At 33.7% G+C, this 27,355-nt stretch overlaps 1 protein-coding gene across 3 annotated transcripts; it reads left to right on the top strand.

Moving 5' to 3' along the window:
* Positions 1 to 5,214: 5,214 nt before the first annotated feature.
* On the top strand, positions 5,215 to 25,830 carry LOC142613462 (calcium-transporting ATPase 1-like). Of its 3 annotated transcripts, XM_075785825.1 has the most exons (9): positions 5,215 to 5,377; positions 5,583 to 5,770; positions 11,754 to 12,154; positions 18,255 to 18,309; positions 18,394 to 20,345; positions 21,561 to 21,719; positions 24,214 to 24,385; positions 24,509 to 24,807; positions 25,443 to 25,830. In XM_075785825.1, exons 3-9 carry the CDS (start codon positions 11,978 to 11,980, stop codon positions 25,683 to 25,685), a joined length of 3,057 nt encoding a protein of 1,018 aa, XP_075641940.1. In that variant the 5' UTR covers positions 5,215 to 5,377; positions 5,583 to 5,770; positions 11,754 to 11,977; the 3' UTR covers positions 25,686 to 25,830. The 3 variants fall into 3 exon arrangements, with proteins under 3 accessions (XP_075641940.1, XP_075641938.1, XP_075641939.1); XM_075785823.1 differs by lacking the exons at positions 5,215 to 5,377; positions 5,583 to 5,770 and adding an exon at positions 15,837 to 16,239 and having other exon boundaries at positions 11,267 to 12,154; XM_075785824.1 differs by lacking the exons at positions 5,215 to 5,377; positions 5,583 to 5,770 and adding an exon at positions 12,433 to 16,239 and having other exon boundaries at positions 12,015 to 12,154.
* The last annotated feature ends 1,525 nt before the right edge of the window (positions 25,831 to 27,355 follow it).

Raw genomic sequence — 27,355 nt, 5'->3', positions numbered from 1 at the left:
TGGTGTCTTCGTCTGGTGATAAAGAGCTATCATCAAGAGCGGATGCTATAGGTTAAAACTCTTTAAAAAAAAAAACTTTTTGCTGAAAATACTGTAAATAAAGGTAAAAATTAGCTGAAATAGTACAGTGAGATCCATGAATAGTACAAAAAAGTGCAGTGGGGCCCATGAATAGTAATAAAATAAGGTGAATAGTCAAATAAGTTGATAAAAATAATTTTTGCCAAATACACACTTCCTCAATTTTTTTTTCAATTCATCACCATCTCTTCATTGAGAAATGTGCATTTCCTTTGATATTATTTTAATTCTTACTTTGTATTTTTCATTGTATTTTCCTTTTCTTTGAACTAATCTCATGTTCGATTTAGTGTGTGTTTGGCTAAAATTATTTTTGCCTACTTATTTTACTATTCAGCTTAATTGTGCTATTATTCATGGACCCCACTGCACTTTTTGATACTATTCATGGGCCCCACTATACTATTTCAGTTAACTTTTACCTTTATCTACAGTACTTTCAGCAAAAAGTTTTCAGTTTCAGCAAAATAAGTAAATTCCAATCAAACCCTTAATCTTTTATTATTTATTTATCATAACTTTAATGTCTCATTTTTAGGTTCTTTCCACGGTTCCATTTATTTCCTCCAATTTTATCTTACTATACATCATCTTCTCTCTAAGAAATGTATTTTTCTATTTACTTTTTAAACATTCATCGCTCCCCTAAAATTTTAGTTAACATATATAAAAAATAATAATAAGGGTAAATTCCAGAAAACACCCCTGAGGTTTGGGTTAATCACAGTTAGGTCCAAGATATTTTAAAAATGACCAATTTGGTCCTGAAAAGACAAAAAAAACCCTTACACTGTTATTACCATTTCTATTTCCTCCTTTACTTTTTTTTTTTCTCAATTCTGTTTGTCTCTCTGTTTCCTCATACCTTTCCTTCTCCCTTTAATCCTCTCTCTCTCTCTCTCTCCAAGCCGATCCACTCTCCTCCCTTTCAAGCCTCTGTTTCTCTCGTCCATGCCTCTTTTCTTCATAGTGGTGCATGGGTTTGGTGGCTGTGAGTTGTGGTTTGGGTGGTTTTTGCGGTGGTGGTGCATCTTCTAGTGGTTGGTTTTGGTTTGTTGATGATTTTTTTGGTGGGCTCTAATGTGTGGTTGGATGGTTTTGGGGTTTTTTTTTTCATTGGGTTTTATGGGCAGCAGTGGTTTTCAGTGGTGGTGGTGGGCTATGATGTGTGGTTAGTTTGTTTTGGGTTTTTTTTTTCTTTGGGTTTTGTGGTCGGCGGTGGTTTTCGGTGGTGGTGGTGGGCTCTGATGTGGTTGGTTTGTTTTGGGTTTGTGGGGTTTTTTTTTTCTTTGGGTCTTGTGCCTGGCGGTGGTGGTGGGATCTGATGTTTGTGTGGTTTGTTTTGGGTTTTGGGATTTTTTGTTTTCTTTGGGTTTTGTGGCCGGCGGTGGTTTTCAGTGGTGGTGGTGGTTTCCAATATGGGGTGGATTTGCAATGGAGGATGCTATGGTTTTTTAGATTTGTAGTGGAGGATGCTATAGGTTTTTTGGAGTTGGGTCTTGATGCTATAGGTTTTTTGGATTTGGGTCTTTATGCTATGGTTTGGCTGGGTTTTATGGCTGCTGGTGGCAGTAGCAGATCTGAGGTTAGAGAGGGTGAGCAGGTCTGCGAAGAAGAAAGACAAGAAAAGAAAACTATAATGGAGGGTTAAGAAAATGACCAAATCGGTCATTTTCAAAAATCCTGGACCTAACTGTCATTAATCCAAACCTCAGGGGTGTTTTCTAGAATTTACCCTAATAATAATAAAGAGCTTCTAAGCAGCTACTAATATATATATATACACACACACACACACGCGCACATACACACAATAGCTTATTATTTTAACTTTAACTTTTAATTATTTATTGTTTCTTGAAAAAAAAAACTTTTAACTATTTATTAAAAAAAAACTGAAAACAGAGTCCAAAACGTGAATGACTAGACAAATCATTCATTCCATTTCCACTTTCATACTACTTTCCTAGTCACATGCGTTTACTCTTGTTTTCTTTATTTTTCTGCCCACCATCAAATCTGATTAAAACTCCTTTTACTTCACTTTTCATTCCCCATGCTTTTTTTGCTAATGCGGTGGCCATCCTTTCACCTTCTCTCTCTCAGGTCTCAAGTCTCCTCCCCAAGATAAGTTCTTGATTGTCTTGCTGCTCAAAGCATAGCTTTTTCATACATATAATCCGAAAGAAGTTTTTTTTTTTTTTAAATTTATTCACCCACAAATCTGAGATTTTCCCCAATCTCATCAGTGCAGATCTAAGAGCATCCGCATCAGTGGATGCAAATTTCTCGTTTATTTTACACGAAAAAAACCTACTTTTTCTATTTTACACACCCATTTCTACAAAACACCCACATCAGTTTATCTATTCTACACATTTATTCAATAAAATATTCATTCTTTTACAATTTTTTATTATTTCCTTCCTCACCGCCCCTCTCTCTCATAGACCCACAGTCCATCACTACCAACGATCACTCCACACCCAGCCACCATTATCACCACCTAGCCACCATCACCACCATCATCACCACCCAGCCACCATCATCACCACCCAACCAGCATCATCAAGGAAAACCAACCCACTCAATTTGAAACCCATTCAATCCCAAACCCATTAATCACCCACCCAACCCGAAACTCAGTCAAGCTAAATCATCACCCACCCAATCAGCGGCAAGATCATCAAAACCCACCAATGAACTAGAAAAAACAAGCCAATCAAGATGAAAACCCACCAACCCACACCCACAATCAACCAAAAAACCAGAAAAAAAAATAGCAACCAACAGATCGGAGCAAGATTGACACGTCTGGCTTGAGTAAGATCGACGCCTTGTAGCACTGCCACCTCCTTGCGACGGTTGCCAGCATGCGCTCCATCCTCGCTTCTGAGTCCCTCCCCCTCACCCCATTTGCTCTTGAAGGGATTCGACGTAATCGGAGCTCAACCAAAAATGGAGCAAAACCCACAAAATTCACGGCAGACTCAAGATCAAGCTCAAGCAGTAAAAAAAGATATTAAATACACATCGGCGGCGGCGATGGTGGCAATCGGCGGAAGCTATAGGAAGAAAAATTGATGAGATGAGAGAAAGAGAGAGTTGTGATGTGCGCCTGAGAGAGAGGGAGGTGAGAGTCAGGTAGAGAGGAGAGAGAAAAAAAATTATTAAGATATTAAATACACATGCTACAGTACCCGTGTAAATTTACACGGGTACTGTAGCAACATGCATTTATTCACAAGTTTACACCCACTAATGTGGGTGTTTTTTTTGCACAAAATGTGTAAAATTAGTGACTTTTTTCCATTTTGCACATGTATGCACATATTGATGGGGATGCTCTAAGAAGTTTGTAGTTTTGTACCATTTTATTATAGTTTTTTTTTTCTGCTCAAAAAAAAAAAAAAAATCTAGTTTTTATTCTTATTCTTCTTGGTTTTTCCAGTTGAATTTGCGGTTTACAATTTTTCTTGTTTTTTCTTCAATTTTTGAGTTTTAGTGATAACTGAACCAGATTGGTGTTCAATTTCCGTTGCACTAGCAAGTCCTGTTTTTAAACCATAATTTTTTTTAAGTTAAAAATTTAAATTGTTGACAAAATAAATTTATAGTAATTTCGAAAACCAAAAAAAAAAAAAAAACCTAATATTTTGGAAACAAGAAAATGTCCGGTCTAGCTAAGCTAAAATATTACTGTAACTTGAAGTTTGGCGCTTTAGATGTTAGAGACCTGTTTGGTAACGTTGTTTGTATTTTTTGAAAATATGTGTGAGTAAAAAAATGTGTAATATTATTTAAAAACTAAAAAATGTTGCTTAAAATACCATACTAAATGGCCCTCAGCTTAGTTAGATTTATTTAACCCACTTTTTTTTTTTAAATATGGATAAATATATAATTTTGTTTTTTTTTTCATGTTTTTTTCTTAAAAAATACAAAATTAAATAAGATAAAAACTAATCTAATTGAACAGGATTTCAAATTACAAGCAATTTAGGGGCTATTTGGTAATATTGTTTTATTGTATTTTTTAGAAATATATGTGGGGTAAAAAAGTGTATAAAAATATGTATAATATTATTTAAATACTGAAAATTTTTGCTATAAATATCTTACCAAACAGCTTTTAGGTTTTGTTTAGTAAAAATGTTTAAACAACAAAAACATATGATTAATCATAGGGATGGCAGTGGGGTGGGGTGGGGTCGAATGATGGGGCCTTCGTTCCTGCCCCGCATGGTTTTGTCTTGCCCCATCCCCACCCCGCTCCTCATGACGGGGAAAACTTTTTCACCCCATTCCTACCCCTTAGGGCCCCATGAAGCCCTGCCCCACCCGTAATACTCTACTTTTTGTTAATTTTCTCTACAACTAGTACATTTTTGTTAATGAAACATATTTTATTAATAAAAATATACTTGAAATTACAACTAAATTTATTTCATCAAATCAAATCAATTTTTAGAAAAATTTGAATAATATATCCAAGTATTTAAGAAGACTACCACAAAAAAAAAAAAAAACTCATAGTATATCACAACAAGACAAAGACAGAGAACCACATTGGGTAGAATAAAATAAGCTAATATTGATATATTTGTTTAAATAGTAGGGTTTTAGAGCATGAAAAATTTATAATTATAACCTCTTAACAACATGGGGCTGGGTGGGGATGAAATGGAGTGAGTCTAAAAAGTTTAGATCTATTTCTGCTCCGTCCTGTGACGCGGGGTTAAAATCTCGCCACATTTCCATCCACTATATTTATAAGGCGGAAAAAATCCACGCAGGGCAATGCGGGAGGCAGGTTAAGCAGGAAAAATTGACATCCTTAATTAATAACTGCGACACGTATTTTCGTCAGCTTTATTTTGATTTTGAAAAACGTTTTGTGGACCCGATGCACGTCACGCTCCATTGGGTCATAAACCCACTCGCATGGGCCCCCGGGAATCAAGCATAGCAGCCGATACGAGCATTTAATAAAATAAAAAAGTATTAATATTAAATCGACGCGGTTTCTACTTAGCGCCACGCGGTTTTGATGTAGATATATTTTTATTTCCTTTTAAAATTTCCGCCCATTTTCCTCATCCAGTCATCCCACTCGAGTGCAGAGGCTGTGCTACCAGTCTGCTGTACTACCTCCTCTCTAATTTTCAAGCATATCATTACAGATTCAAAGAAAAAGAAAAGAGAACACAAAAATCATTTATCACGAAAAAAATATCTGAATAAAGTATTCCGGTCTCTTTCTCTTGCTTCTGCCAGAAGAGCCGTTAATCGTTAGGTAAAAAGTAATTTCTTAAATAAATTTGACACGTTGCTTTCTTTCTCTCTTGTGAGATCAAACGGCGATTTAAAATACGATTCTATTCAGGCGTATACTACACTAGTTTTCTGACAGTGATACTACTCATTTATTTTTCGAATTTTGTCTTCCTCTGTAATCCTTGAATTTACTGTGCTTTTAACGAGCTTGGTGTTGTTGAAAGTGTGGAGGGCGTGAGATCTATGGAGAACTACTTGAACGAGAACTTTGGGGATGTGAAGGGCAAGAATTCGTCGGAGGAGGCGCTTCAGAGATGGAGGAGCTCTGCTGGCTAGTGAAGAACCCTAAACGGAGATTCCGATTCACTGCTAATCTCTCTAAGCGCCTGAGGCTATTCGACGCTCCAATCAGGTTCTAACACTTTGCTGAATTTCATTTCTGTTTCATTAATCGAAAAAGTTTTTGGTAGAAAATTTTTGGTTTGATTTATTTTGTTTTTCTTATTTTAGATGGTTAATAATGATGAGCTTCTGTACTATTTTAATTAGTTTTTACTTTTTTTTTTCATTTGTACTTTTAATATTTTTTTTTTAATTTTAACAAAATAAGTAAATTTTCGAACAAACCTTAATCTCTTATTATTTATATAACTTTAATGTCTCATTTTTAGGTTCTTTCCACCGTTCCATTGATTTTCTCCAATTTTATCTTACTTTACATCATCTTCTCTTTAAGAAATATATTCTTCTATTTACTGTTTAAACATTCATAGCTCCTCTAAAATTTTAATTAACACTAGCTTCGCGCGTGCGATATGACTTTTTTTTTTTTGAATTTAGTATTATAATTTTTCTTTCATCACAATTTGAAAAAATAGATAAATTTTTTTTTCGAAGAGAATAAAATTCATTTTTCAATTAGAAGCTTTTGCGTGTTTATCTAAATTCAATTAATGATGTAATAGTTATAAAAAAATGGATAATATAATAATTTAAAAAAGAAACATGAGATAGTTTAGTATCGCACTTACTTTTTTTTTTTTTTTTTTTTTTAACTTGAGATAGTCTTTCCTTATTGTATTGGATTTCCTTATTGTATTGGAGGGGTAGTTATTTTCTTTCAAACATGAGTAATGGGAAGTTCTTTTTTTGAGAAGAAAAGTGGGGAAGTTTTATTGTACACATTAGAGAAATGATATATTCACAACATTTTTATAACATTTTTACAACAAACTCTAAGTAGAGAATATAAATACGTGGGGAGTTTTTTAAGCTATTGAGTAAAAGTAGGAATTTATTAGAAGTAAAAAGACATTTTAACGTAGAAGTAGGAATTTATTGCTTTTGTCAATTTACTATTTTAACCTTATTTTTAAGTTTTAGGCAGGGGTATTTTTGACTATTAAAAAAGTAATAACTAACTTTCTTTTGCCAATTTACTATTTTAACCTCATTTTAAGTTGATGGTTAATTAATTTAGGTGTATTTCCAAAATACCCTTATGTCCCTAAGTTTAAGTAGAGACAGAACTAAAAGATAGTAGTAAAAATATATGTCTAACTTGTACTAAAATATTGTCTACAAAATAGGAACACTCCTCCACTAACCCACTTCTTCAAAGCAACTATACGTTTATTTTTTTTAATAGAAAAATAAGTTAAACACTCTACGTTTATCCAAAAACAAATCTAAATATAAAAAAAAAACTAAAGAACAATCTGAATTTTTTTTGTTCTAAAATACCCTTACATGCTTATGTTTAAGTAAAGACAAAATTAAAAAACAATCCGGTAAAAATACAACCCTAACTTCCACTAAAACATTGCCTGAAAAATAGGGTCATTTTCCTATTAATTTTCAAATTTATTTATTCACTTATAAATCAGATTCTTAAAATAAAAATTATATATATAATAAAAAACATATATTTTTCTATTTACTTTTTAAACATTCATAGCTCCCCTAAAATTTTAGTTAACATATATAAAAGTTTAACATATATAAAAAATAATAATCTATACTACTATATAAGTGGTTGCTCCTGTTTGGACCAAATTTTTTTTTGTTCCAAAAAACCCTTACGTTCATATGTTTAAATAGATACAAAACTAAAGGACAATTTGGTAAAAAAATTAACCCTAACTCTCACTAAAATATTACTTAAAAAATAGGATCAATATAGTACATTAATATTACTCAATTAACTCAACGCCCTAGTACACGTTCTCATCTACAGATTCCACACCCTCCATTTAGTTTTTCAATTTTTATCTTCCCCCTCTTTTTCTGTTCCTTCCCCCTACATGCTCATTTTTCTGTCAGTTGCAAAACTGCACACTTCAATCTTCTCCCTCCAAAAGTTATTTGATGGTTGTAGTGTGGAACCTATTATGAGATTTAAGTTTGCGAAGTCCAAACTTTCGAATCATGGATTGCCCCATCCAAAAGGTATGATGTTTCTACTGGGCATTTTTTTTTTTTTTTTGTGGCAAGCTACTGAATGCTTAGTGTGCTGTTTGTTTGAGTTTATAATGTAGGGTTTTGCTTTGATGAAATTTTTTCTTGGATTTTCACATTGACCTTTGTTCAACAATCAACATGTAAATCTTGAATTTTTTTTTTTCTTTCAAGTTTTACTTATTTTTTTACAAATTTGAGATTTAAGAAGAAAATGAGAACTTTTTAGTTTTAAGCCTGAAATTCAAATTATTAACATTTATCCAAAAAAAAAAAATTTAAAAGAACCTCTACACATATTCAGAAGCTAGTAATAATTAAAGAGCTTAGAAGCAGCTAGTAATACATATATATATATATATACACACACACACACACACAATAGCTTATTATTTTAACTTTAAATTTTGATTATTTATTGTTTCTTAAATTTTTTAAAACTATTTATTAAAAAAAAAAAAAAACAGAGTCCTAAACGAATGAGAGTGAGTTTGGTTGGGCTTTTTGAAAAAGTGGAGTTTTCAAAAAGTTCATAATGAAAGAGTGCTTTTTGAAAAAGCTGAGTGTTTGCTAAAAGCTGTTAAAAAGTGTTTTTTGAAAAAACTGAGTGGCAGTTTGAGTTATAAATTACCAAAAAGGACAAGATATATAAAAAGAGAATTATTTGTTTTAATTACCCATCTTAATGCAAGTTATGAACACAATATTTTCACAAAAATTTCACAATAAAGTTAATCTGACAAGTTGTTAATGGTAGAAAAAAAAAATCACTAGTAGGTTTAGATGAGAACCAATAACAACTTACTAGGTAAACTTTAAAATAGTGGTAATTTAAAAAGTTTAGAGATATAATAAAATGTCACAATATTTTTACAATACTCTTTATTTTTTGTTGTGGTCAATCTAAGTCTAAAATTTTATTAATTTATTTAATTTTACTTTGACATATGAAATATTTGATACCTCAACTGTTATGAAAATTTGTTGTGTTTTAATACAATTGTAATTTTTTTAAAGTAAATTTCCATCTCCACGTGTCCCACTCCAGGAGGCAAAAAAAAGAAAAAAAATTTCCAGACCTTTTTTTCTCATCCACCTGTTTCTTCCCCCATTCCCATCAAATATCTTTTCTTTTCTTTTCCTCCACTCACTAGTCACTCTCTTGTCTCTTCTCTTCTTCAAGTCTTCGCCCTCACCCAAAATACACAGAAGCAACCAAAACACAAACACACACATACACAGAGAAAAAAGAAAACACTGAGAGAGCGAGAGAGATTTGGGGACGAAATCAATGAAAGAGCCATCGGAGAAGACGAAGGTGGTATTATGGCACCTCCCTCCATCACTCACGCACTTCGATCTCTCCGTCAACGTCAACAAAAAATTCTCCGGCTGTGTAATTCTACTATGCTTGATCTATGCTGCGTGATTCTACAGTGCTTGATCTTCCTCCAATACATTCTAGTTTCATTTCGCAGAGCTTTTTTTTTTTTTTTTTTTTTTTTCTCGTGTGATTCTATTGCTTGATCTCTTCTGATTTTGCTATATTCTGATTTTTTTCTTTCTTTGCATTTTGAGGAATCTTAATTTGCAAGGTATTGATTTTTTATTTTCCTTAGCTGATTTGAGAATTTGTTATAGATTTTTTGTGTTTGGATTTGGAAATTTGTTATTGAGAGGGCAAAAGGCAAAACAGAGGGATAAGAGGAATGGTGTGAAAGGGTAATTTTGTAATTGTCCTATGAGTCCAACGGATAGATTCGAACGCGCACCAGCTTTTTCCAAAATGGAGCTCTGAGCTCCTTTTAGGATATGCACATTTCTTCACAAATATAAAATGCAAATTTTTTCAAAAAATTGCGTTTTGTGCTGAACTAAATGCACGTAAATGACTGACTTTTAAGAAAAGTGACTTTTTAGACTCAAAACATTGAAACAAACAGGCACTGACTAGACAAATCATTCATTCCACTTCCACTTTCATTCTACTTTCCTAGTCACAAGCGTTTACTCTTGTTTTTTTTTTTTTTTTTTCTGCCCACCATCAAATCTGACTAAAACTCCTTTTTATTTATATATATATAGACACACACAATAGCTTATTATTTTAAATTTAACTTTTGATTATTTATTGTTTCTTAAATTTTTTTAAACTATTTATTAAAAAAAAAGAAAAGAAAACAGAGTCCTAAACGAATGACTAGACAAATCATTCATTCCACGTCCACTTCCACTTTCATTCTACTTTCCTAGTCACACGCGTTTACTCTTGTTTTCTTTATTTTTCTGCCCACCATCAAATCTGACTAAAACTCCTTTACTTCACTTTTCTTTCCCCACGCTTTTTTCGGTAATACGGTGGCCATCCCTCTCACCTTCTTTCTAAGTGGTCTCAAGTCTCTTCCTCAAGATAAGTTCTTGATCGTCTTCCTGCTCAAAGCATAGCTTTTCCATACATATAGTCCGAAAGAAGTATTTTTTTTAAAATAAATTTTATTCACCCACAGATCTGAGATTTTCCCCAATCTCATCAGTGCAGATCTAAGAAGTTTGTAGTTTTGTACCATTTTATTATAGTTTTTACGGTTTTTCTTTCTGCTAAAAAAAAAAAATTCTAGTTTTTATTCTTATTCTTCTTGGTTTTTCCAGTTGAATTTGCGGTTTACAGTTTTTCTTGTTTTTTCTTCAATTTTCGGGTTTTAATGATAACTGAACCAGATCGGTGTCCCATTTCCGTTGCATCGGTAGGTCCTGTTTTTAAACCATATATATTTTTTAAAGTTAATAATTTAAATTGTTGACAAAATAAATTTGTAGTAATTTTGAAAACCATATATATATATATATATATATATACACGTATAAAAATATATATAAAAATATGTGTGAGTGAAAAAATGTGTAAAAATATACGTAATATTGTTTAAAAATTAAATATTGTTATCTGAAAACATAAACCAAATACTCCCTTAGATGTCAGAGACCCATTTGGTAAGGTTGGTTGTATTTTTTAAAAATACGTATGAATAAAAAGGTATATAAAAATACATATAATATTATTTACAAACTGAAAAATATTGCTTAAAATACTATACCAAACAACTCTTAGCTTAGTTAGATTTATTTAACCCACTTTTTAAAAAAATATGAATAAATATATAATTTTGTTTTATTTTTGTCTTTTTCTTAGAAAATATAAAAAAAGATAAAAAAGATAAAAAATAATATAATTAAACAGGACTTCAAATTACAAGCAATTTAGGGGCGTTTGATAATTTTTTTTTTTAGTAATGTTATTTGTATCTCTAAAAAAAAATTGTATGAGTTAAAAATATATAAAAGTACACATAATATTGTTTAAATATTAAAAATGGTTGCGCAGACCAACAAAAAATCCCCTTTCAAAAGAAAAAAACAAAAACATCTGACACGCAACACGTATTTTCATCGGCTATATTTTGAATTTGAAAAACGTTTTGTGGACCCCACGCACGTCACACTCAGTTTGGCCATAAGCCCACTCACATGGGCCCCCGGGGAATCAAGCATTAAAGAGCGGCCGATACGAGCTTTTAATAAAATAAAAAAGTATTAATATTAAATCGACGCGGTTTCTACTTTGCGCCACGCGTTTTTGAACTAGATATTTTTTTATTATTTTATTTCCTTTTAAAATTTCCGCCCATTCCTCATCCGGTTATCCCACTCAAGTGCAGAGGCTGTACTACCAGGCTGCTATACTAACTCCTTTCTACTTTCAAGCACATCGTTACAGATTCAAAGAAAAAGAAAAGCGAAAACAAAAATCATTTATCACGAAAAAAATATGCCGGTCTCTTCTCTTGCTTCTGCCAGAATACTGGAAGAGTCGTTAATCGTAAGGTAAAAAGTAATATCTGAAATAAATTTGACGCGTTGCTTTCTTTCTCTCTTGTCAGATCAAACAGCGATTTGGAATACGATTCTATTCAGCGTATACTACACTAGTTTTCTGACAGTGATATTACTCCTTTATTCTTCAAATTTCGCCTAAAAAGCTTCCTCTGTAATCTTTGATTTCACTGTGCTTTTAACGAGGATAAGGCAAAGCCAAGTTTTGTGTATATAATATAATATAGAAGAAGAGCTTGGTGTGGCTGAAAGTGTGGAGGGCGTGAGATCTATGGAGAACTACTTGAACGAGAACTTTGGGGATGTGAAGGGCAAGAATTCGTCGGAGGAGGCGCTTCAGAGATGGAGGAAGCTCTGCTGGCTAGTGAAGAACCCTAAACGGAGATTCCGATTCACTGCTAATCTCTCCAAGCGCGTTGAGGCTGAGGCTATTCGACGCTCCAATCAGGTTCTAACATTTTGCTGAATTTCATTTCTGGTTCGTTAATCGTAAAAGTTTTTTTTTGAAAATTTTTGGTTTGATTTATTGTGTTTTTCTTATTTTAGATGGTTAATAATGAAGTGCATATCAAATGGCTGCATCAATGTCTTTTTCTCTTTTTAGTTCTGCTTCTTATTACAATAGATGACTCCGTTGGTTTCCTTTTTTGACCTGCCAAATTGCCAATAGCTTTACATTTTTAAGTGGTTTATTTATTTATTATTTTTTTTTTTGTTGAGAAACAGGCCGCTCTAATATTATTAAACAAGAGATGCCAAATCTGCAACAATTACAGTATGAAGATGTGAAGTAACATCCTCCATTCATACCTCTAAATTACTAATATGGCTAGTAAGATTACGAGCAAAAGAAGATTTTTCACTCATTAGGGATTTTATTACTTTCTTAGAGTCACCCTCCAGCACAATGGAAGAAAAACCAACTTCTTGAGCAAAACATATTGCTCTTCCAGCAGCCAAAGCCTCAACTTCATTCATTGAGGAAGGTAAAGGAACCATTTCCTACATGGAAGCCATAACCTGTCCAAGATCATCCCGGATAACAACTCCTATTCCAGCCGAATTACACTCCTTAAACACATCATCAAAGCCAACTTCAAAAATCGGGTGAGGGGAGGAGACCACCAGTCTTGATGATCCATGTGAGGTTAGAGCAGGCAAATTAGCAGGGAGCCAGGGAGAGTGGATAAAATCTCTCACACACTATATTTATCTCCAATCATTCTTTTATAAAATCCCAAATGATGAACTTCAAATTGTGCATGTGATGTGTTTGCGCATGTGATATATTTGTTATTAGGCTAAAATGTAAAATTGATCCTAACTTTCTTCAGGTTTCATTTAGTCATCTAATTTTACTTTTGTTCATTTCTGTTTTTTAAGTTTCAGATTTTTTCTATTAAAGCATTTTCGATAATTTTTGTTAAAATTTTTTGAAATAAAAAATCTGAAAAATATTTTTCAATTATTACATGAATTTTTTTAATGTAAAAAATTTGAAATTTTTTTTTATAAAGTTGAAAAATTAGCTATAACGCATAACAAAAGATAATGAAAATGCTTTAATGGGATAAACTTCAAAATTTCATTGTACTTTCCTAGTCACCGCGTTTACTCTTGATTTCTTTATTTTTCTGCCCACCATCAAATCTGACTAAAACTCCTTTTACTTCACTTTTCTTTCCCCACGCTTTTTTTGGTAATGCGGTGGCCATCTTCTCACCTGCTCTCTCTAGTCTCAAGTCTCTTTCTCAAGATAAGTTCTTGATTGTCTTCCTGCTCAAAGTACAGCTTTTTCATACATATAATCTAAAGAAGTATTTTTTTAAAAAAACTTTATTCACCCATAGATCTGAGATTTTCCCAATCTCATCAATGTATATCTAATAAGAAGTTTGTAGTTTTGTACCATTTTATTATAGTTTTTTTCAGTTTTTCTTTCTACTTGAAAAAAAAAATTCTAGTTTTTATTCTTATTCTTCTTGGTCTTTCCAGTTGAAGTTGCGCTTTACGGTTTTTCTTATTTTTCCTTCAATTTTCGGGTTTTAATGATAACTGCACCAAATCGATGTTCGATTTCCGTTGCATCGGCAGGTCCTGTTTTTAAACCATGTGCTTTTTTAATAAAAAAGTTAATAATTTAAATTGTTGACAAAATAAATTTGTAGAAATTGAAAACAAAAAATAGAGGGTGTTTGAGGGAGGAGTTTGAGTTATGTTTGGATGTTTTTAATATACGTGTGGGTGAAAAAATTTGTAAAATTATTTAAAATGTGAAATGATGTGCTAGAACTAATCTATCAAATATCCCTAATATTTTTGAAACAAGAAAATGTCCGGTCTAGCTAAGCTAAATATTATTGTAACTTGAAGTTTGACACTTTAGAGGTTAGAGACCCGTTTAGTAACGTTTGTATTTTTTAAGAATACTTGTTAGTAAAAAAGTGTATTATAGTCCGTGTAAGCACCCAATTGTACCCGGATCCAAAAGTAGGTAATGGGCTCAGGTCCAATGAGTCTTATATAATGAAATTTGTAGAGTATGAATTTGAAACCTAGGTTTGGGATGTTGAAATTTGATTAACAGGGTAGAATGCCTCAATTGTCAAAGATTACAATTCTTAGTTCTTTTTTTAGCTTAGAAGCCGGTCCCCCTCTCTTTTCTCTCTCGTCTCCTGTTATACTTCTTCCTCTCCACTGGTTCTTCCACCTGTCATACAAGTTTTCTCCTTAGATACTTGTTTTATCCACCACATTCTTGAAGTCTTCAAATAATAGCTGGAAGACTGACTTCTACTATTCAAGGAGGTAGATGCAGGGTTTTTAATGTGGTGGTAGCAGCTTTTTCCTCAGATATGTCTCACACGCTCCTGCTTCTAAAGGGTGCTTGGGTCACGCTTTTACTCGCCATTTCTTCCAGAATTCTGCCTCTGAATTCGTTTAGTAAGTCCCAGGGTCATTGTTGGATCTGTCCGAGGGCATACTCCTCTGCCCATCATAGTGCGAACCGACCTATGGACCTTGACCAATCAGACTTATACTTAACCAATCAGGCTCAAAGCTCATACACGTTTGTCCGAACACTTTTACTCTCATAGTACGTGTAATGTTATTTAAAAATTAAAAATTGTTGCTTAAAATACCATATCAAACGGCCCACTTAGTTAAATTTATTCAACTTGCTTTTAAAAAAAAATATGGATATATATATATATAATTTTGTTTTGTTTTTATGTTTTTTTTCTTAATAAATACAAAAAATATAAAAATACAAAATTAAATAAGATAAAAAAATAATCTTATTGGACAGGATTTCAAATTACAAGCAATTTCGGTCTGTGTCGTAATGTGTTTTATAGAAATGTTTGTATTTTTTAGAAATATGTGAGTAAAAAAAAAAAAAAGTAATATTATTTAAATATTAAAAATTATTATTCAAAATATCTTACCAGCCATTATGTAACAAAAACATCTGTTTGAATATTGTTTATTGAGTTAAAAACAATAAAAAATAATAATTACTGTTCACAAATTTTTTACATAAACCGTGCAAGAGCGCTCAGTCGAAGAAAAAAGAAAAAGAAAAAAAAAGCCAACGTGGTGGCAAACGCACCAAACACTGTAACAAGTATTTTCATCGGCTTTATTCTGATTTTGAAAAACGTTTTGTGGACACCCGCACGTCACGCTCTATTGGGTCATAAATCCACTCACGTGGGCCCCCGGGAATCAAGCATAGCAGTCTACGAGCTTTTAATAAAATTAAAAAAATATTAATATTAAATCGATATTAAATCGACGCGGTTTCTACTTTGAGCCACGCGGTTTTGAAGTAGATATTTTATTATTTTATTTCTTTTTAAAATTTCCGCCCATTCCTCATCCGGTCATCCCACGCAAGTGCAGAGACTGTACCACCTGCTATACTACCTCCTCTCTAATTTTCAAGCACGTCATTACAGATTCAAAGAAAAAGACAATAGAACACAAAAATCATATATCACGAAAAAAATATCTGAAAAATGCATTCCGGTCTCTTTCTCTTTCTTCTGCCGGAAGAGTTGTTAATCGTTAGGTAAAAATCAAATCTGAAATAAATTTGACGCGTTGCTTTCTTTCTCTCTTGTCAGATCAAACAGCGATTTGGAATACGATTCTATTCAGGCGTATACTACACTAGTTTTCTGACAGTGATACTGCTCCTTTATTCTTCAAATTTTGCCTAAAAAGCTTCCTCTGTAATCTTCGATTTCACTGTGCTTTTAACGAGGTTAAAGACAAAGCCAAGTTTTGTTTATATAATATAATATAGAAGAAGAGCTTGGTGTTGCTGAAAGTGTGGAGGGTGTGAGATCTATGGAGAACTACTTGAACGAGAACTTTGGGGATGTGAAGGGCAAGAATTCGTCGGAGGAGGCGCTTCAGAGATGGAGGAAGCTCTGCTGGCTAGTGAAGAACCCTAAACGGAGATTCCGATTCACTGCTAATCTCTCTAAGCGCTTTGAGGCTGAGGCTATTCGACGCTCCAATCAGGTTCTAACACTTTGCATTTCTTTTCTGGTTCGTTGGTACAGACAGTATTCTTTGGCGATAACAATAGAGAAAAATAAAGATAAAGATTGGATTTAACTGAGGAAGCCCTAACCTCTTGAGACTTAGCTCGAAATTAATTCTTTGATGATTTATTCATTATTGTCTTACTGCTTAAATACAGCAGTTGATAACAACAAAAACGAAATACAAGGACTTCTTCCTAATATGAGGGGATGCTGTGGCACAACAACCCAACATGCTAGGGACTCGCTCACAATTGAAAAAACAATCCAAACTAACCAACAATCCTAACGTTACAATAGAGATCTTCCCAAAGATAATAACAAATACCTAAAACAGAGGACTCCAAATCACATCCAAGTAGATACACGTATCAATTCTCTCTCCTCTTGAGAAGGCCTTTGTCCTCAAGGGTGTACTGAGGAAACTTTAAGTCTTCCCACGGGGCATCACTAGTTGTAAGCCTTGCCAATGCACGAGTACTTCAATTCTGTTGCGACGAGTCCTTTGATCCAATACTGCCTATGGCCTTACTAGTAACTCATCTTGGTCTCCCATCGTAATAGGTTGCTGAGGTTGGGCAAAAACTTTGGTGCCTAACTTCTCCTTTAACAAAGACACATGGAAGACAGGATGTATACAAGAATCTGAATGTAATTCCAATTTGTAAGCCACCTGTCCAATACGTTGCAGGATGCGACATGGACCAAAATAGCTTGGAGCTAACTTCGCATTTCGGCGCGAAGAAACTGAGACTTGGCGATATGGCTGAAGCTGTACATACACCCAAGTCCCTTCCTCATAGACCTTTTCCCTATGCTTCAAATCATATCTTTTCTTCATTCGATCTTGTGCCATCTTGAGATTTTCCTTGAGAGCCTTCAGAATCTGATCCCTCTTCATCAATTCTATTTCCACAGTAGCTACCTTTGCAGTACATGGAACATAAGTCAGTAATGATGGTGGCTCCCTACCATACGCCGCTTCAAATGGAGTCTTTTGGATAGCCGAATGCTAACTAGTATTGTAACAAAATTCTGCCCAACATTTCCACCTGACCCACTGCTTGGGTTTGTCACTAGTGAAGCAACGTAAATACATTTCTAAAGTTCTATTCACCACCTCGCTTTGTCCATCTATTTGTTGTTGGTAAGCCGAACTAAAATTGAAATTAGTTCCATTAAGACGGAACAACTCAGTCCAAAAGGCACTAGTAAAAGATGGATCACGATCACAAACTATAGTTCTAGGCATACCATGGAGCTGAAAAACATTTTCAAAGAATATTTGGGCAATACTCACTGTTGGGTAAGGATGTGTTGGGCAATACTTAGCTTGTTTAGTGTGAAAAGCCCCTTGATTACCTGGTAACTTGTTTTGGCAGGTGGGGTCAGTTGTTCATAGGAGTTTGATTAATAGTGAGGATTGTTGTACAGTATGCTATGCATGCTGTAAGTCGTATAAAATTTGAACTACTGTAACCAGGTGTAAAATTATAGATCCCATTCGGTGGGTGATGTTACTATCTTCAATCTTGACTTGGAAATTGGTGCCTTTTAGTAAGTACGTGTTGTAGAATTTTGCCGATAGGATATACTAGTCACATAAGTATTTGCCACTAATTTTGATACTTGCTGCATTAGACTTCTAAGGAGAACCCAAGAATTTTGAGCACTGTGATGCATCCAAACTTCAATTCTTTGATAATCATACTTGTATGGTCCTTCCAGATTGGAACTTACTGTAGTCTCTTGAAAATTTTCAAGCAGATCCATCCAATTCATAAAAGAAATTATGTTGGATTGAAATTATGGTTATACGATTATTAGAATAATTAATTCAAATGCAGAATAATGAGAAATAAGATTGAACTTCTTAGAATAATTGGAAGTACAAGTTTTTCTGACAATTGAAGAAATAGATTTGGTCATTTCAACTACATTCCTGCCTTTTTTTAATGTTCTTTTCTTTCTTTTTGTGTTGGAACATTATAGGAGAAGTTTAGAGTTGCAGTTTTGGTTTCACAAGCTGCACTTCAGTTTATCAATGGTAAGACTCTTAACCTGCTCAAATAAAAAATTTTGATATTATGGTTATACTTCTTATTGTTGACTCCACCTTCAACGCCTGTAGGTCTAAATTTATCCGGTGAGTACATCATACCAAGGGAAGTCCAAGATGCAGGTTTTGGAATTTGTGCCGAAGAGTTGGCATCCATTGTTGAAGGCCGTGATGTGAAGAAACTAAAAATACATGGTGATGTTGAGGGTATTATAAACAAGCTTGCAACATCAGTCGAGAATGGCATTCCAACTTCTAATAAGTTGTTGGATCAAAGAAAAGAGATTTATGGAATTAATAAATTTGCGGAAAGCCCTGCACGAGGTTTTTGGGTCTTTGTGTGGGAAGCCCTTCAAGATATGACTCTTATGATACTTGCTGTTTGCGCTCTTGTCTCTCTTCTTGTTGGAATAACCACGAAAGGATGGCCTAATGGTGCCCATGATGGACTTGGAATTGTTGCCAGCATTTTGCTTGTTGTATTTGTCACTGCAACGAGTGATTATAAACAATCTTTACAGTTTAAGGATTTGGACAGGGAGAAGAAGAAAATTACAATACAGGTCACCAGAAACGGATTTAGACAAAAGATATCTATATATGATTTACTTCCTGGTGATATTGTTCATCTTGCTATTGGAGATCTGGTCCCAGCAGATGGACTTTTTGTTTCTGGGTTTTCAGTGTCGATAAATGAATCCAGTTTAACAGGAGAGAGTGAACCAGTTAATGTCAATTCTGGTAATCCATTTCTTCTGTCAGGCACTAAAGTTCAGGATGGATCATGCAAGATGCTTGTGACTACTGTTGGAATGAGAACTCAGTGGGGTAAACTGTTGGCTACTCTTAGTGAAGGAGGAGATGATGAGACCCCATTGCAGGTTAAACTCAATGGTGTGGCAACCATTATTGGAAAGATAGGCCTGTATTTTGCCATTGTTACTTTTGCTGTTTTGGTGCAAGGACTTTTTAGCCGCAAGCTGAATGAAGGGTCCCACTGGACCTGGTCTGGAGATGATGCAATGGAAATTCTGGAATTCTTTGCTGTTGCTGTTACAATAGTTGTTGTTGCTGTTCCTGAAGGGCTGCCTTTGGCCGTGACGCTAAGCCTTGCTTTTGCCATGAAGAAAATGATGAATGATAAGGCACTTGTCCGTCATTTGGCTGCTTGTGAGACAATGGGATCTGCTACAACTATCTGTAGTGATAAGACTGGGACTCTAACTACTAACCATATGACTGTTGTGAAAGCTTGCATTTGTGGGATGATCAAGGAAGTAGGCAGCTCTAAAGAGACTTCTAGTATTTGCTCTGAAATTCCTAGGTCTGGTTTGAATATCCTACTACAATCAATATTTAATAACACTGGGGGAGAAATTGTTAAAAACAAAGATGGAAAAGTTGAGATCCTGGGATCACCCACTGAGACTGCTCTTTTGGAATTTGGGCTGTTGCTTGGTGGGGATTTTCAGTCAGAACGACAAACATCGAACATTGTGAAAGTTGAGCCCTTCAATTCTGCTAAGAAGCGAATGGCAGTACTTCTAGAGCTTCCTGGTGGTGGTCACAGGGTACACTGTAAAGGTGCTTCTGAAATAATTTTAGCTGTTTGCGACAAAGTCATAGACTCAGATGGTGTTATTGTAGCCCTTAATGAGGCATCCCGTGATCATTTGATGGATACGATTGAACAATTTGCTAGTGAAGCTCTTCGAACTCTATGCCTTGCTTATATGGAAATTGAAAATGAATTTTCTTCTGAAAGTCCTCTACCAGTTGAAGGGTACACATGCATAGGAATTGTAGGTATTAAAGATCCAGTTCGCCCCAGTGTGAGGGAGTCTGTTGCAATTTGTAGGTCAGCTGGTATAACTGTTCGGATGGTTACTGGAGACAACATAAACACTGCAAAGGCAATTGCTCGAGAATGTGGAATTTTGACCAGTGAGGGTATAGCAATTGAAGGCCCAGTATTCCGTGAGAAAAGTGAGAAGGAATTGCGTGAAATTATTCCAAAACTTCAGGTGCTTTACATTGTTTTGTCAATATTTGGTGCATGGTTTTTCATGGCCATTAAGTCCGTTTGGTTGGGAGGATGAAAAAAATTTAGTTTTCCCTTGATGTGTGTTTGGTTGGAGAGATGGAAAACTGGAGGGATATGAAATTTTTTTGTTTGGTTGCAGAGAAAAGTGGGAGAATAGAAAATATCTTTTATATAACTTTACTACTATGTCCTTAGTATATAATATGTAAAATATAATTTCTTTGTACTCGTTAAATAAGAAGAAAATATTAATTATTATTAATTAAAATTAATAAAATAACATTATATATAATATAATATATTAATTATTATTTTTTTGTACTCATTATATATTCCTTTATTATTATATATAATATAGTATAATATATTATATATGATATATTAGTGGCTCAAAAAAAGAAAAAAATGGCAAAGAACAAACCTAACATGTTTGATTGTTTCACATGGTTGCTTGTGGGCTTGTGGTTGTGTAGAAGAAACAAAAGAGAAGCAAGGAGAGAGATAGACTCAAAAAATTAGGGCAATTTGGTAATTGGGCAAGCAATAGGCTTTTCAGGCTTGTTTTCTCTCCAATTTGGAGAAATTTTTTGTGGGCCTGGGTGGAAAATGCTTGGGCCCCACTAAAAAATTTCCTCTCCTTCTCTCCTTACCAAACAACACCCATTTCTATTTGCTCTCTTTTATTTTTTATATACTGTATTCCACTTCCAACCAAACATACCCTTAAAGTTCAGTATGCAAATTGCTGTGGTGTCTGGTTAGTTGCCAGTTTGATCTAAAAATTTTCCACTTTTGATGTGATTACTACAAAAGGTACATTTTATATTGAACTAAATGGCGCATTCCAGAGGTTGCCATGGACACCGCATTCCTCTACCAGATATCTTAAAAAATATTTTCAGACCACAATTTTTGTGCAAATTCCTTATATCCAGTTTACAGTCCCTGTGATGTTGGACTTTAATATCCTCATATTCTCCTTCCTTGGAAATACTGCATCTCAATGTACTAGTAGTATGTAATTGCAAGGATTGGAATAAAGTAACGAGTATGCTAAATTTCTAGTTCTGGGCGACATGGGTTCCAATAGACATTAGAAGCTAGTGGCAATCACTGAAATATGAAATTGTCAATTAACGGCTCTTTTCTGTGAATGAAAGTTGTCTGCTAAACGAAAAGATTTCTTCGTATGCAGGTAATGGCTCGTTCTTCACCAATGGATAAGCATACTCTTGTAAAACACTTACGAACTACCTTGCAAGAAGTTGTTGCAGTGACTGGTGATGGTACAAATGATGCTCCAGCACTTCACGAAGCAGATATTGGACTAGCAATGGGCATTGCTGGAACTGAGGTGTAATGTTGTTGCTTTTCCTTTATTTTGCTGAGAAAATATCTTAACTTAAAAAAATATAGCTGATGCAAGCTCCATCTTCCAAAAGTTATAGTAAACTTCTTTGGTTTTATCCAAAATATATCTTTGTCTTTGAAATTTCAACCCCTTTAAATTACTTTTGCGAGCTAACCACTCTCTCTCTACCACATAGAATTGAAAATAAAATGATTATACATAGAAAAGAGAAAGGGTAGGAATTGTATATGTTTATCATTGGTAATCATATACCATTCAATCTATAAACCCTTCTTTTATGTATAATTTTAAAATACCAAAAACTTAGAAACTTGTTTTTATAGGTAAAAAAAACTTGAAATATAAACATTTAATGGATGATATATTTATTAATGTTTGATTATCTTGAAATTTGCAAGCATAGAGTATAAGAAAAAAATTTGATCTAATGGTAGATTTGTCGAAATTCACATACACCAAAAAATATTGAGGGTTGTAACTTTACTTGAAGTTACACCAGGTGTAATTTGAACCCAACTCATATAAACAAGACCTTGACTGCAAGATATCAAATAATAGCAATTTATAATATTTGAGGATTTATATGAACCTAAGAAATTATGAATCTTAAAATTTATTTCTTATCTGCTTAATCTTTTTTGTGGTTTTTTTTTTCTGCTATCTTTTTGCATCATACAGCAGTTATATTTCTAAAAGGGAACCTTAAAAAGGACAGTAGGATTTGTGTTTTTTATGTAAAAGAGTTGGACAAGGGACCGTAGACAATGGTCGTCTTTCCAAGAGCCTTGTAAGTTGTAGCTCAACTGGTTATCACCTCTTGGTATTTTCAATATTGTTTAAAGCGCGCTTAAGCGCAAAACGTCAACTGTTTAAGCTCCAATGCTTTTTGCCTCTCTAAAGCAATGCGCATTCCAAGAAGTGCGCTTTAGGTGCGTTTTTTTATATTTTTCAAAAAAAAAAAAACCTAAACTGAATTGTTACCATAAGATCTTAATATTATTGATATACATCATTTATTTGACATATTTTTAGGGTCTGTTTGGGATTTACTTATTTTCGAATATTGAAAACTTTTTGTTGAAAGTGCTGTAGATAAAGGTAAAACTTTTTGTTGAAATAGTACCAAAAAGTGCATTGGGGTCCATGAATAGTTGTAAAAATAAGTTGAATAGTTAAATAAATTAGCTTTTTAATTTTTGCCAAACACAGTGTAATTTGTCTTGAAACTCAACCCCCTCTATTTTATTTTAATTTAAAATTTTTTTTTTTTACTCCCCAAAGCATTTACCCACCCATCTTCTTCTTTGTATTTTATTTTATCCCATCAAATATCTACTTGGTACCAATTACCAAAACTACTGTGTCCTAGAATTCTTATTTCATTAATGGAAAAAAAAAAGTATGATATAATTTATCTATGGTGGTCTTTTAGATACTTCAGTATTTGATGCTGAACATAGCACGTAGCACTTAGGTGGCGTTTGGTCCGCTATGATGTGCCCTTGATATGATGCACATTACAATAATGTGATATTAAGGTTTTTTGTTTTTTTTTTTTCCCCTTCTAACATTGTCATAATCTAAAATTACAAAATATATCACATCGTCTTAATCTCATCTCCTTCTTAAATAATGTAATGTTGTATTTTTGTATTGAGATTACATTAATGTAAGATTACATCATGGCAAACAACACTCTCCCTTAGACTTGTATTGACTAATTCTTATAGACTTATAGTCATTAAGTAAATAAATTATTAACTAATAATAATAAATAGTAATTAGTCATAGGGCATTATGGCTATTGGAGATCTAAGAAAGGATATTGCATGGAAGTACTCATATCTAGCTATCTAGCTGATCCAAAAAACGAAAGTGGCTTGGCTTGCAATATTTGTGGTAAAATTGCAAAAAAGGAGCTTATATATAATTTTTTATTTCAATTTAAATGATTATTTGATCACTTAATTGTTGTATTCCTCATTAATAATTATTTTCAAATTTATTAAATTATTTTTTAAAAATGTGCGCTTCACTTTAGTCTAGTGCACATCTGCGCTTTGCGCCTAAGCTCCAAAGACCTTTGCGCTTAAGTGCGCTCCACACTTTTACCAACACTAGGAATTTCCAACGGAGACATCTAGAGTTCAAATTCCCCCTCCCCCTCCCTCCCTCCCTCCCTCCCTCACCTAAATATTGAATTATCAAAAAAAGAAAATAATAAATAAAGAGATATTGGTCTTATGTAAGCTATCATTTTTAGCATGGAGGATTTTGAGGCTTAAAATTCTGACCATGAGGATTCTCGTTCTGTGTGGACTATCTAACTGTACTTTACTGCTGATTGGAGGCTCTTAGTCACTGAGATTGTTGTCTTTGCATCCAGGCCCCCGTCTTTGTTCCTGTTGACAAATTATTATCATTTTCAAATCTTCTTAATTGACCACTTGTCACACAACCTGTTCGCAATTTTCAGGTAGCAAAAGAGAGTGCTGATGTCATAATCTTGGATGATAACTTCTCCACAATTGTCACTGTGGCGAAATGGGGACGTTCTGTTTACATAAACATTCAGAAATTTGTTCAGTTTCAGCTAACAGTAAATGTGGTTGCCCTAGTTGTCAACTTTTCTTCAGCCTGTTTGACAGGTAAGAAAATCCAGATCTTTTCTCCTTTCCATATCATATTTAATGTTTTTGGCATAAACCTTTTCCTATACCAATATTCTTTCATCCCCCTTTTCTCTTTGGGGCATATATGTGTGCTTTCAGGAAACTCTCCCCTTACCGCTGTTCAGCTTCTATGGGTCAACATGATCATGGATACTCTAGGAGCACTTGCATTAGCCACAGAGCCTCCGAATGATGACTTGATGAAAAGATTGCCAGTTGGTAGGAAAGGAAACTTCATCAGCAATGTTATGTGGAGGAATATCTTGGGGCAGTCTGTGTATCAGTTTGCCATAATTTGGTTTCTCCAGACAAGAGGAAAAGCATTTTTTAATCTTGGTGGCACAAATTCTGATTTGATACTGAACACAATCATTTTCAATTCGTTTGTCTTTTGTCAGGTAATTTTAAATCCATCACAATATTTTACTGTAATTTGGAATGTGTTTCCTTGATGTATTGGCTCTATAGGGCCCTCATTGATGGTATAATTTACATTCAAAAAATGACCCAGAAAGTTTTTGTTTTCATATTTAGAGCTGTTTGTGAATTCATAACCGACTCCAAAGTTTTGGGACTAAGGCTTGGTGGTTGTTGTATGGGAAGGCATATGTTCATTACTATTGCTGCTAATATTTGAGAAATAATTTTGATCTACCAGGCTGATTCTTAATGCTTAATCCATATGACACACTACTGTTAATAGTTGGAGCATGCTATCAGGATTCCTTACATATCAAGCACATATGATAGATACTTCATCTAATTGCATGAATTTTATTTTGCTTAATATATGAAACCATCAATGGTATTCCATCAGGATGAACTTGTTAAGTTTAGTTGATATTTTAATTTGGAAGTATATAAAAGGATAGTACTCTAGTTACAATATCGACTCAAAGTAATAGTTAGGATAATTTGAAATGTCTTAATTATAAGTAGGATTTGAACTAATCAGCATTCTGCAATCCCTCATTTTAAGACCTGCGACACTTGGATTATGTGATTTACACTGGAATTCTGATGTCTTCCTCAGGTTTTTAATGAGATCAGCTCTAGAGAGATGGAAAAAGTAAACGTCTTCAAAGGTATAATGGATAACTATGTGTTTGCAGTTGTGCTTGCTTGCACTGTTGTCTTTCAAATCATCATCATCGAGTTCCTGGGTACATTTGCAAACACAACTCCTCTCAGCTTGCAGGAGTGGCTTGTTAGCATTTTAATTGGGTCTCTTGGGATGCCAATAGCTGCAGCTTTAAAAATGGTTCCTGTGGGTTGAAACTGAGTTCATGGCAAAGTGAATGGGTACTTTCTGTCTTAGTTGTTTAGATTCTAACTCTAATTGAAATGGAGGATTTTTTTTTTTTTTGATCATGTAGTTTGTATTGTAGTGTGTTCATCCGTTATTCTTATGATTTTTCTTAGTGCTGAGGTATTTTACTTGCTGGTCCAGCATCAAAACTGGATATTCTAGAACAACACCCCCCCCCCCCAAAAAAAAGAAAAAAATTTAGCAGTATATACAAAAGTTTCCCCTAAAAAATATTTTTTTGGCCCCATTCCTTCAAAATCTTTACATTTTAACCCATGAAAACTAAAGAAAACTACAACATCCTTTTGCACATTGCATATTGATCAAAAAATATGAAGCTCGTGGGAATTATGATCAAATGTGTGCAGCGGATAGTAATGCTAATTTGTAGGTTTATTTTTATGAATTATTAACTATTTTTAGAAAATAATTTATTAATATCAATGTTGTCATAGCTTGTGGGGTATGTTTGTTTGGTTTATTTTTTGGACTAAATTTCGAAACGATAGAGCTATATAATATGGAAATGAAGAAACTTTTACTTGAATTGTTGATGATAGGAATATTATCTATAATATTTGATTTTTTTAAAGAGAAAAAATTACAAATAATTTGAAGCTAATAATGCTGCATTGCCTCTTTCGTGAACATTTTCAAACAAAATTCCAAAAAATTACCACCGATGAAATTAGTATTCAGTTCAAATTGTGAAAATATGAGATTATAATGTAAATGAGCGTGATGAAATTTAACAAAACTTGAGTAGATATTAGTTTTGATTCTTATAAACTTTTTTGGGAAGGTTGTACTGTATTCATTTTAGTCTTTAATTATGCTCAGGAAGGAAGTGATGTGGTTATCTACTTGAATGATTTTTGCTTAGGCTTCTGGCAACCGAGCAATTTTGTCTTATGCTTCGGTAATCATAGTGGCCAATATATGGTAACAAAGGAGAAGTGTCACGGATGTCATCTAGGATTCTGGGTTGGGTGACTGTTAAACGGCTAGCTTGAAGGTTAGAAATAAAATAGCTGCTTTGTGCTGCCAGCGATTTTTGTGGCTGTACTTAAAATAACATTGTTAGAAATGCTTGGTAAGGAAGCCAACTACTGTAACATATCGTTTTCTAAAAGGACCCCAAATTGGATGATCATGATTTTATTCTTGCCTCTTGATTTTATTCTTTGCGAAGTTCTAGAAGCCATTGGCTTGGAGTTGCCTAGGCATTAAAAACAAAATGGTGAGACCTTATGATCTAGATGTGAGTTGTGTAGGAATTTTTTGATGGACGTTTTGGTCTACATGCGTCCTTGCTAGTTGGCCTGTGATTAAAGTATTTGTAAGTTGATGTAAGTTTAGATTGGGATGAAGTTGGTTAGTATAACCATCGAAATTTTTTTTAAAGGTGTAGGGGATAATGAAAACTGAGAATAAGGATATTCTAAATGATAGATAACCCAATTACAAAATGACTAACATGAGACTTAGCAATATCGTCTCTCCTATCTATAGTTTTATATGTTGGAGTTCCTGGATCTTTATGCTAAGAGTCTTATACTTCAACACGAAGAAACTCAAGATTTGAATTCCCCTCCACTTGCAAAAATTGAATCATAAAAAAAATTACTAGATATTTT

The sequence above is a fragment of the Castanea sativa genome, chromosome 10 (assembly GCF_040712315.1).
Source record: "Castanea sativa cultivar Marrone di Chiusa Pesio chromosome 10, ASM4071231v1".
NCBI classification, from domain to species: domain Eukaryota; kingdom Viridiplantae; phylum Streptophyta; class Magnoliopsida; order Fagales; family Fagaceae; genus Castanea; species Castanea sativa.
The sequence above is the reverse complement of the archived record's forward strand: the minus strand, read 5'-3'. Positions and strand labels throughout refer to the sequence as shown.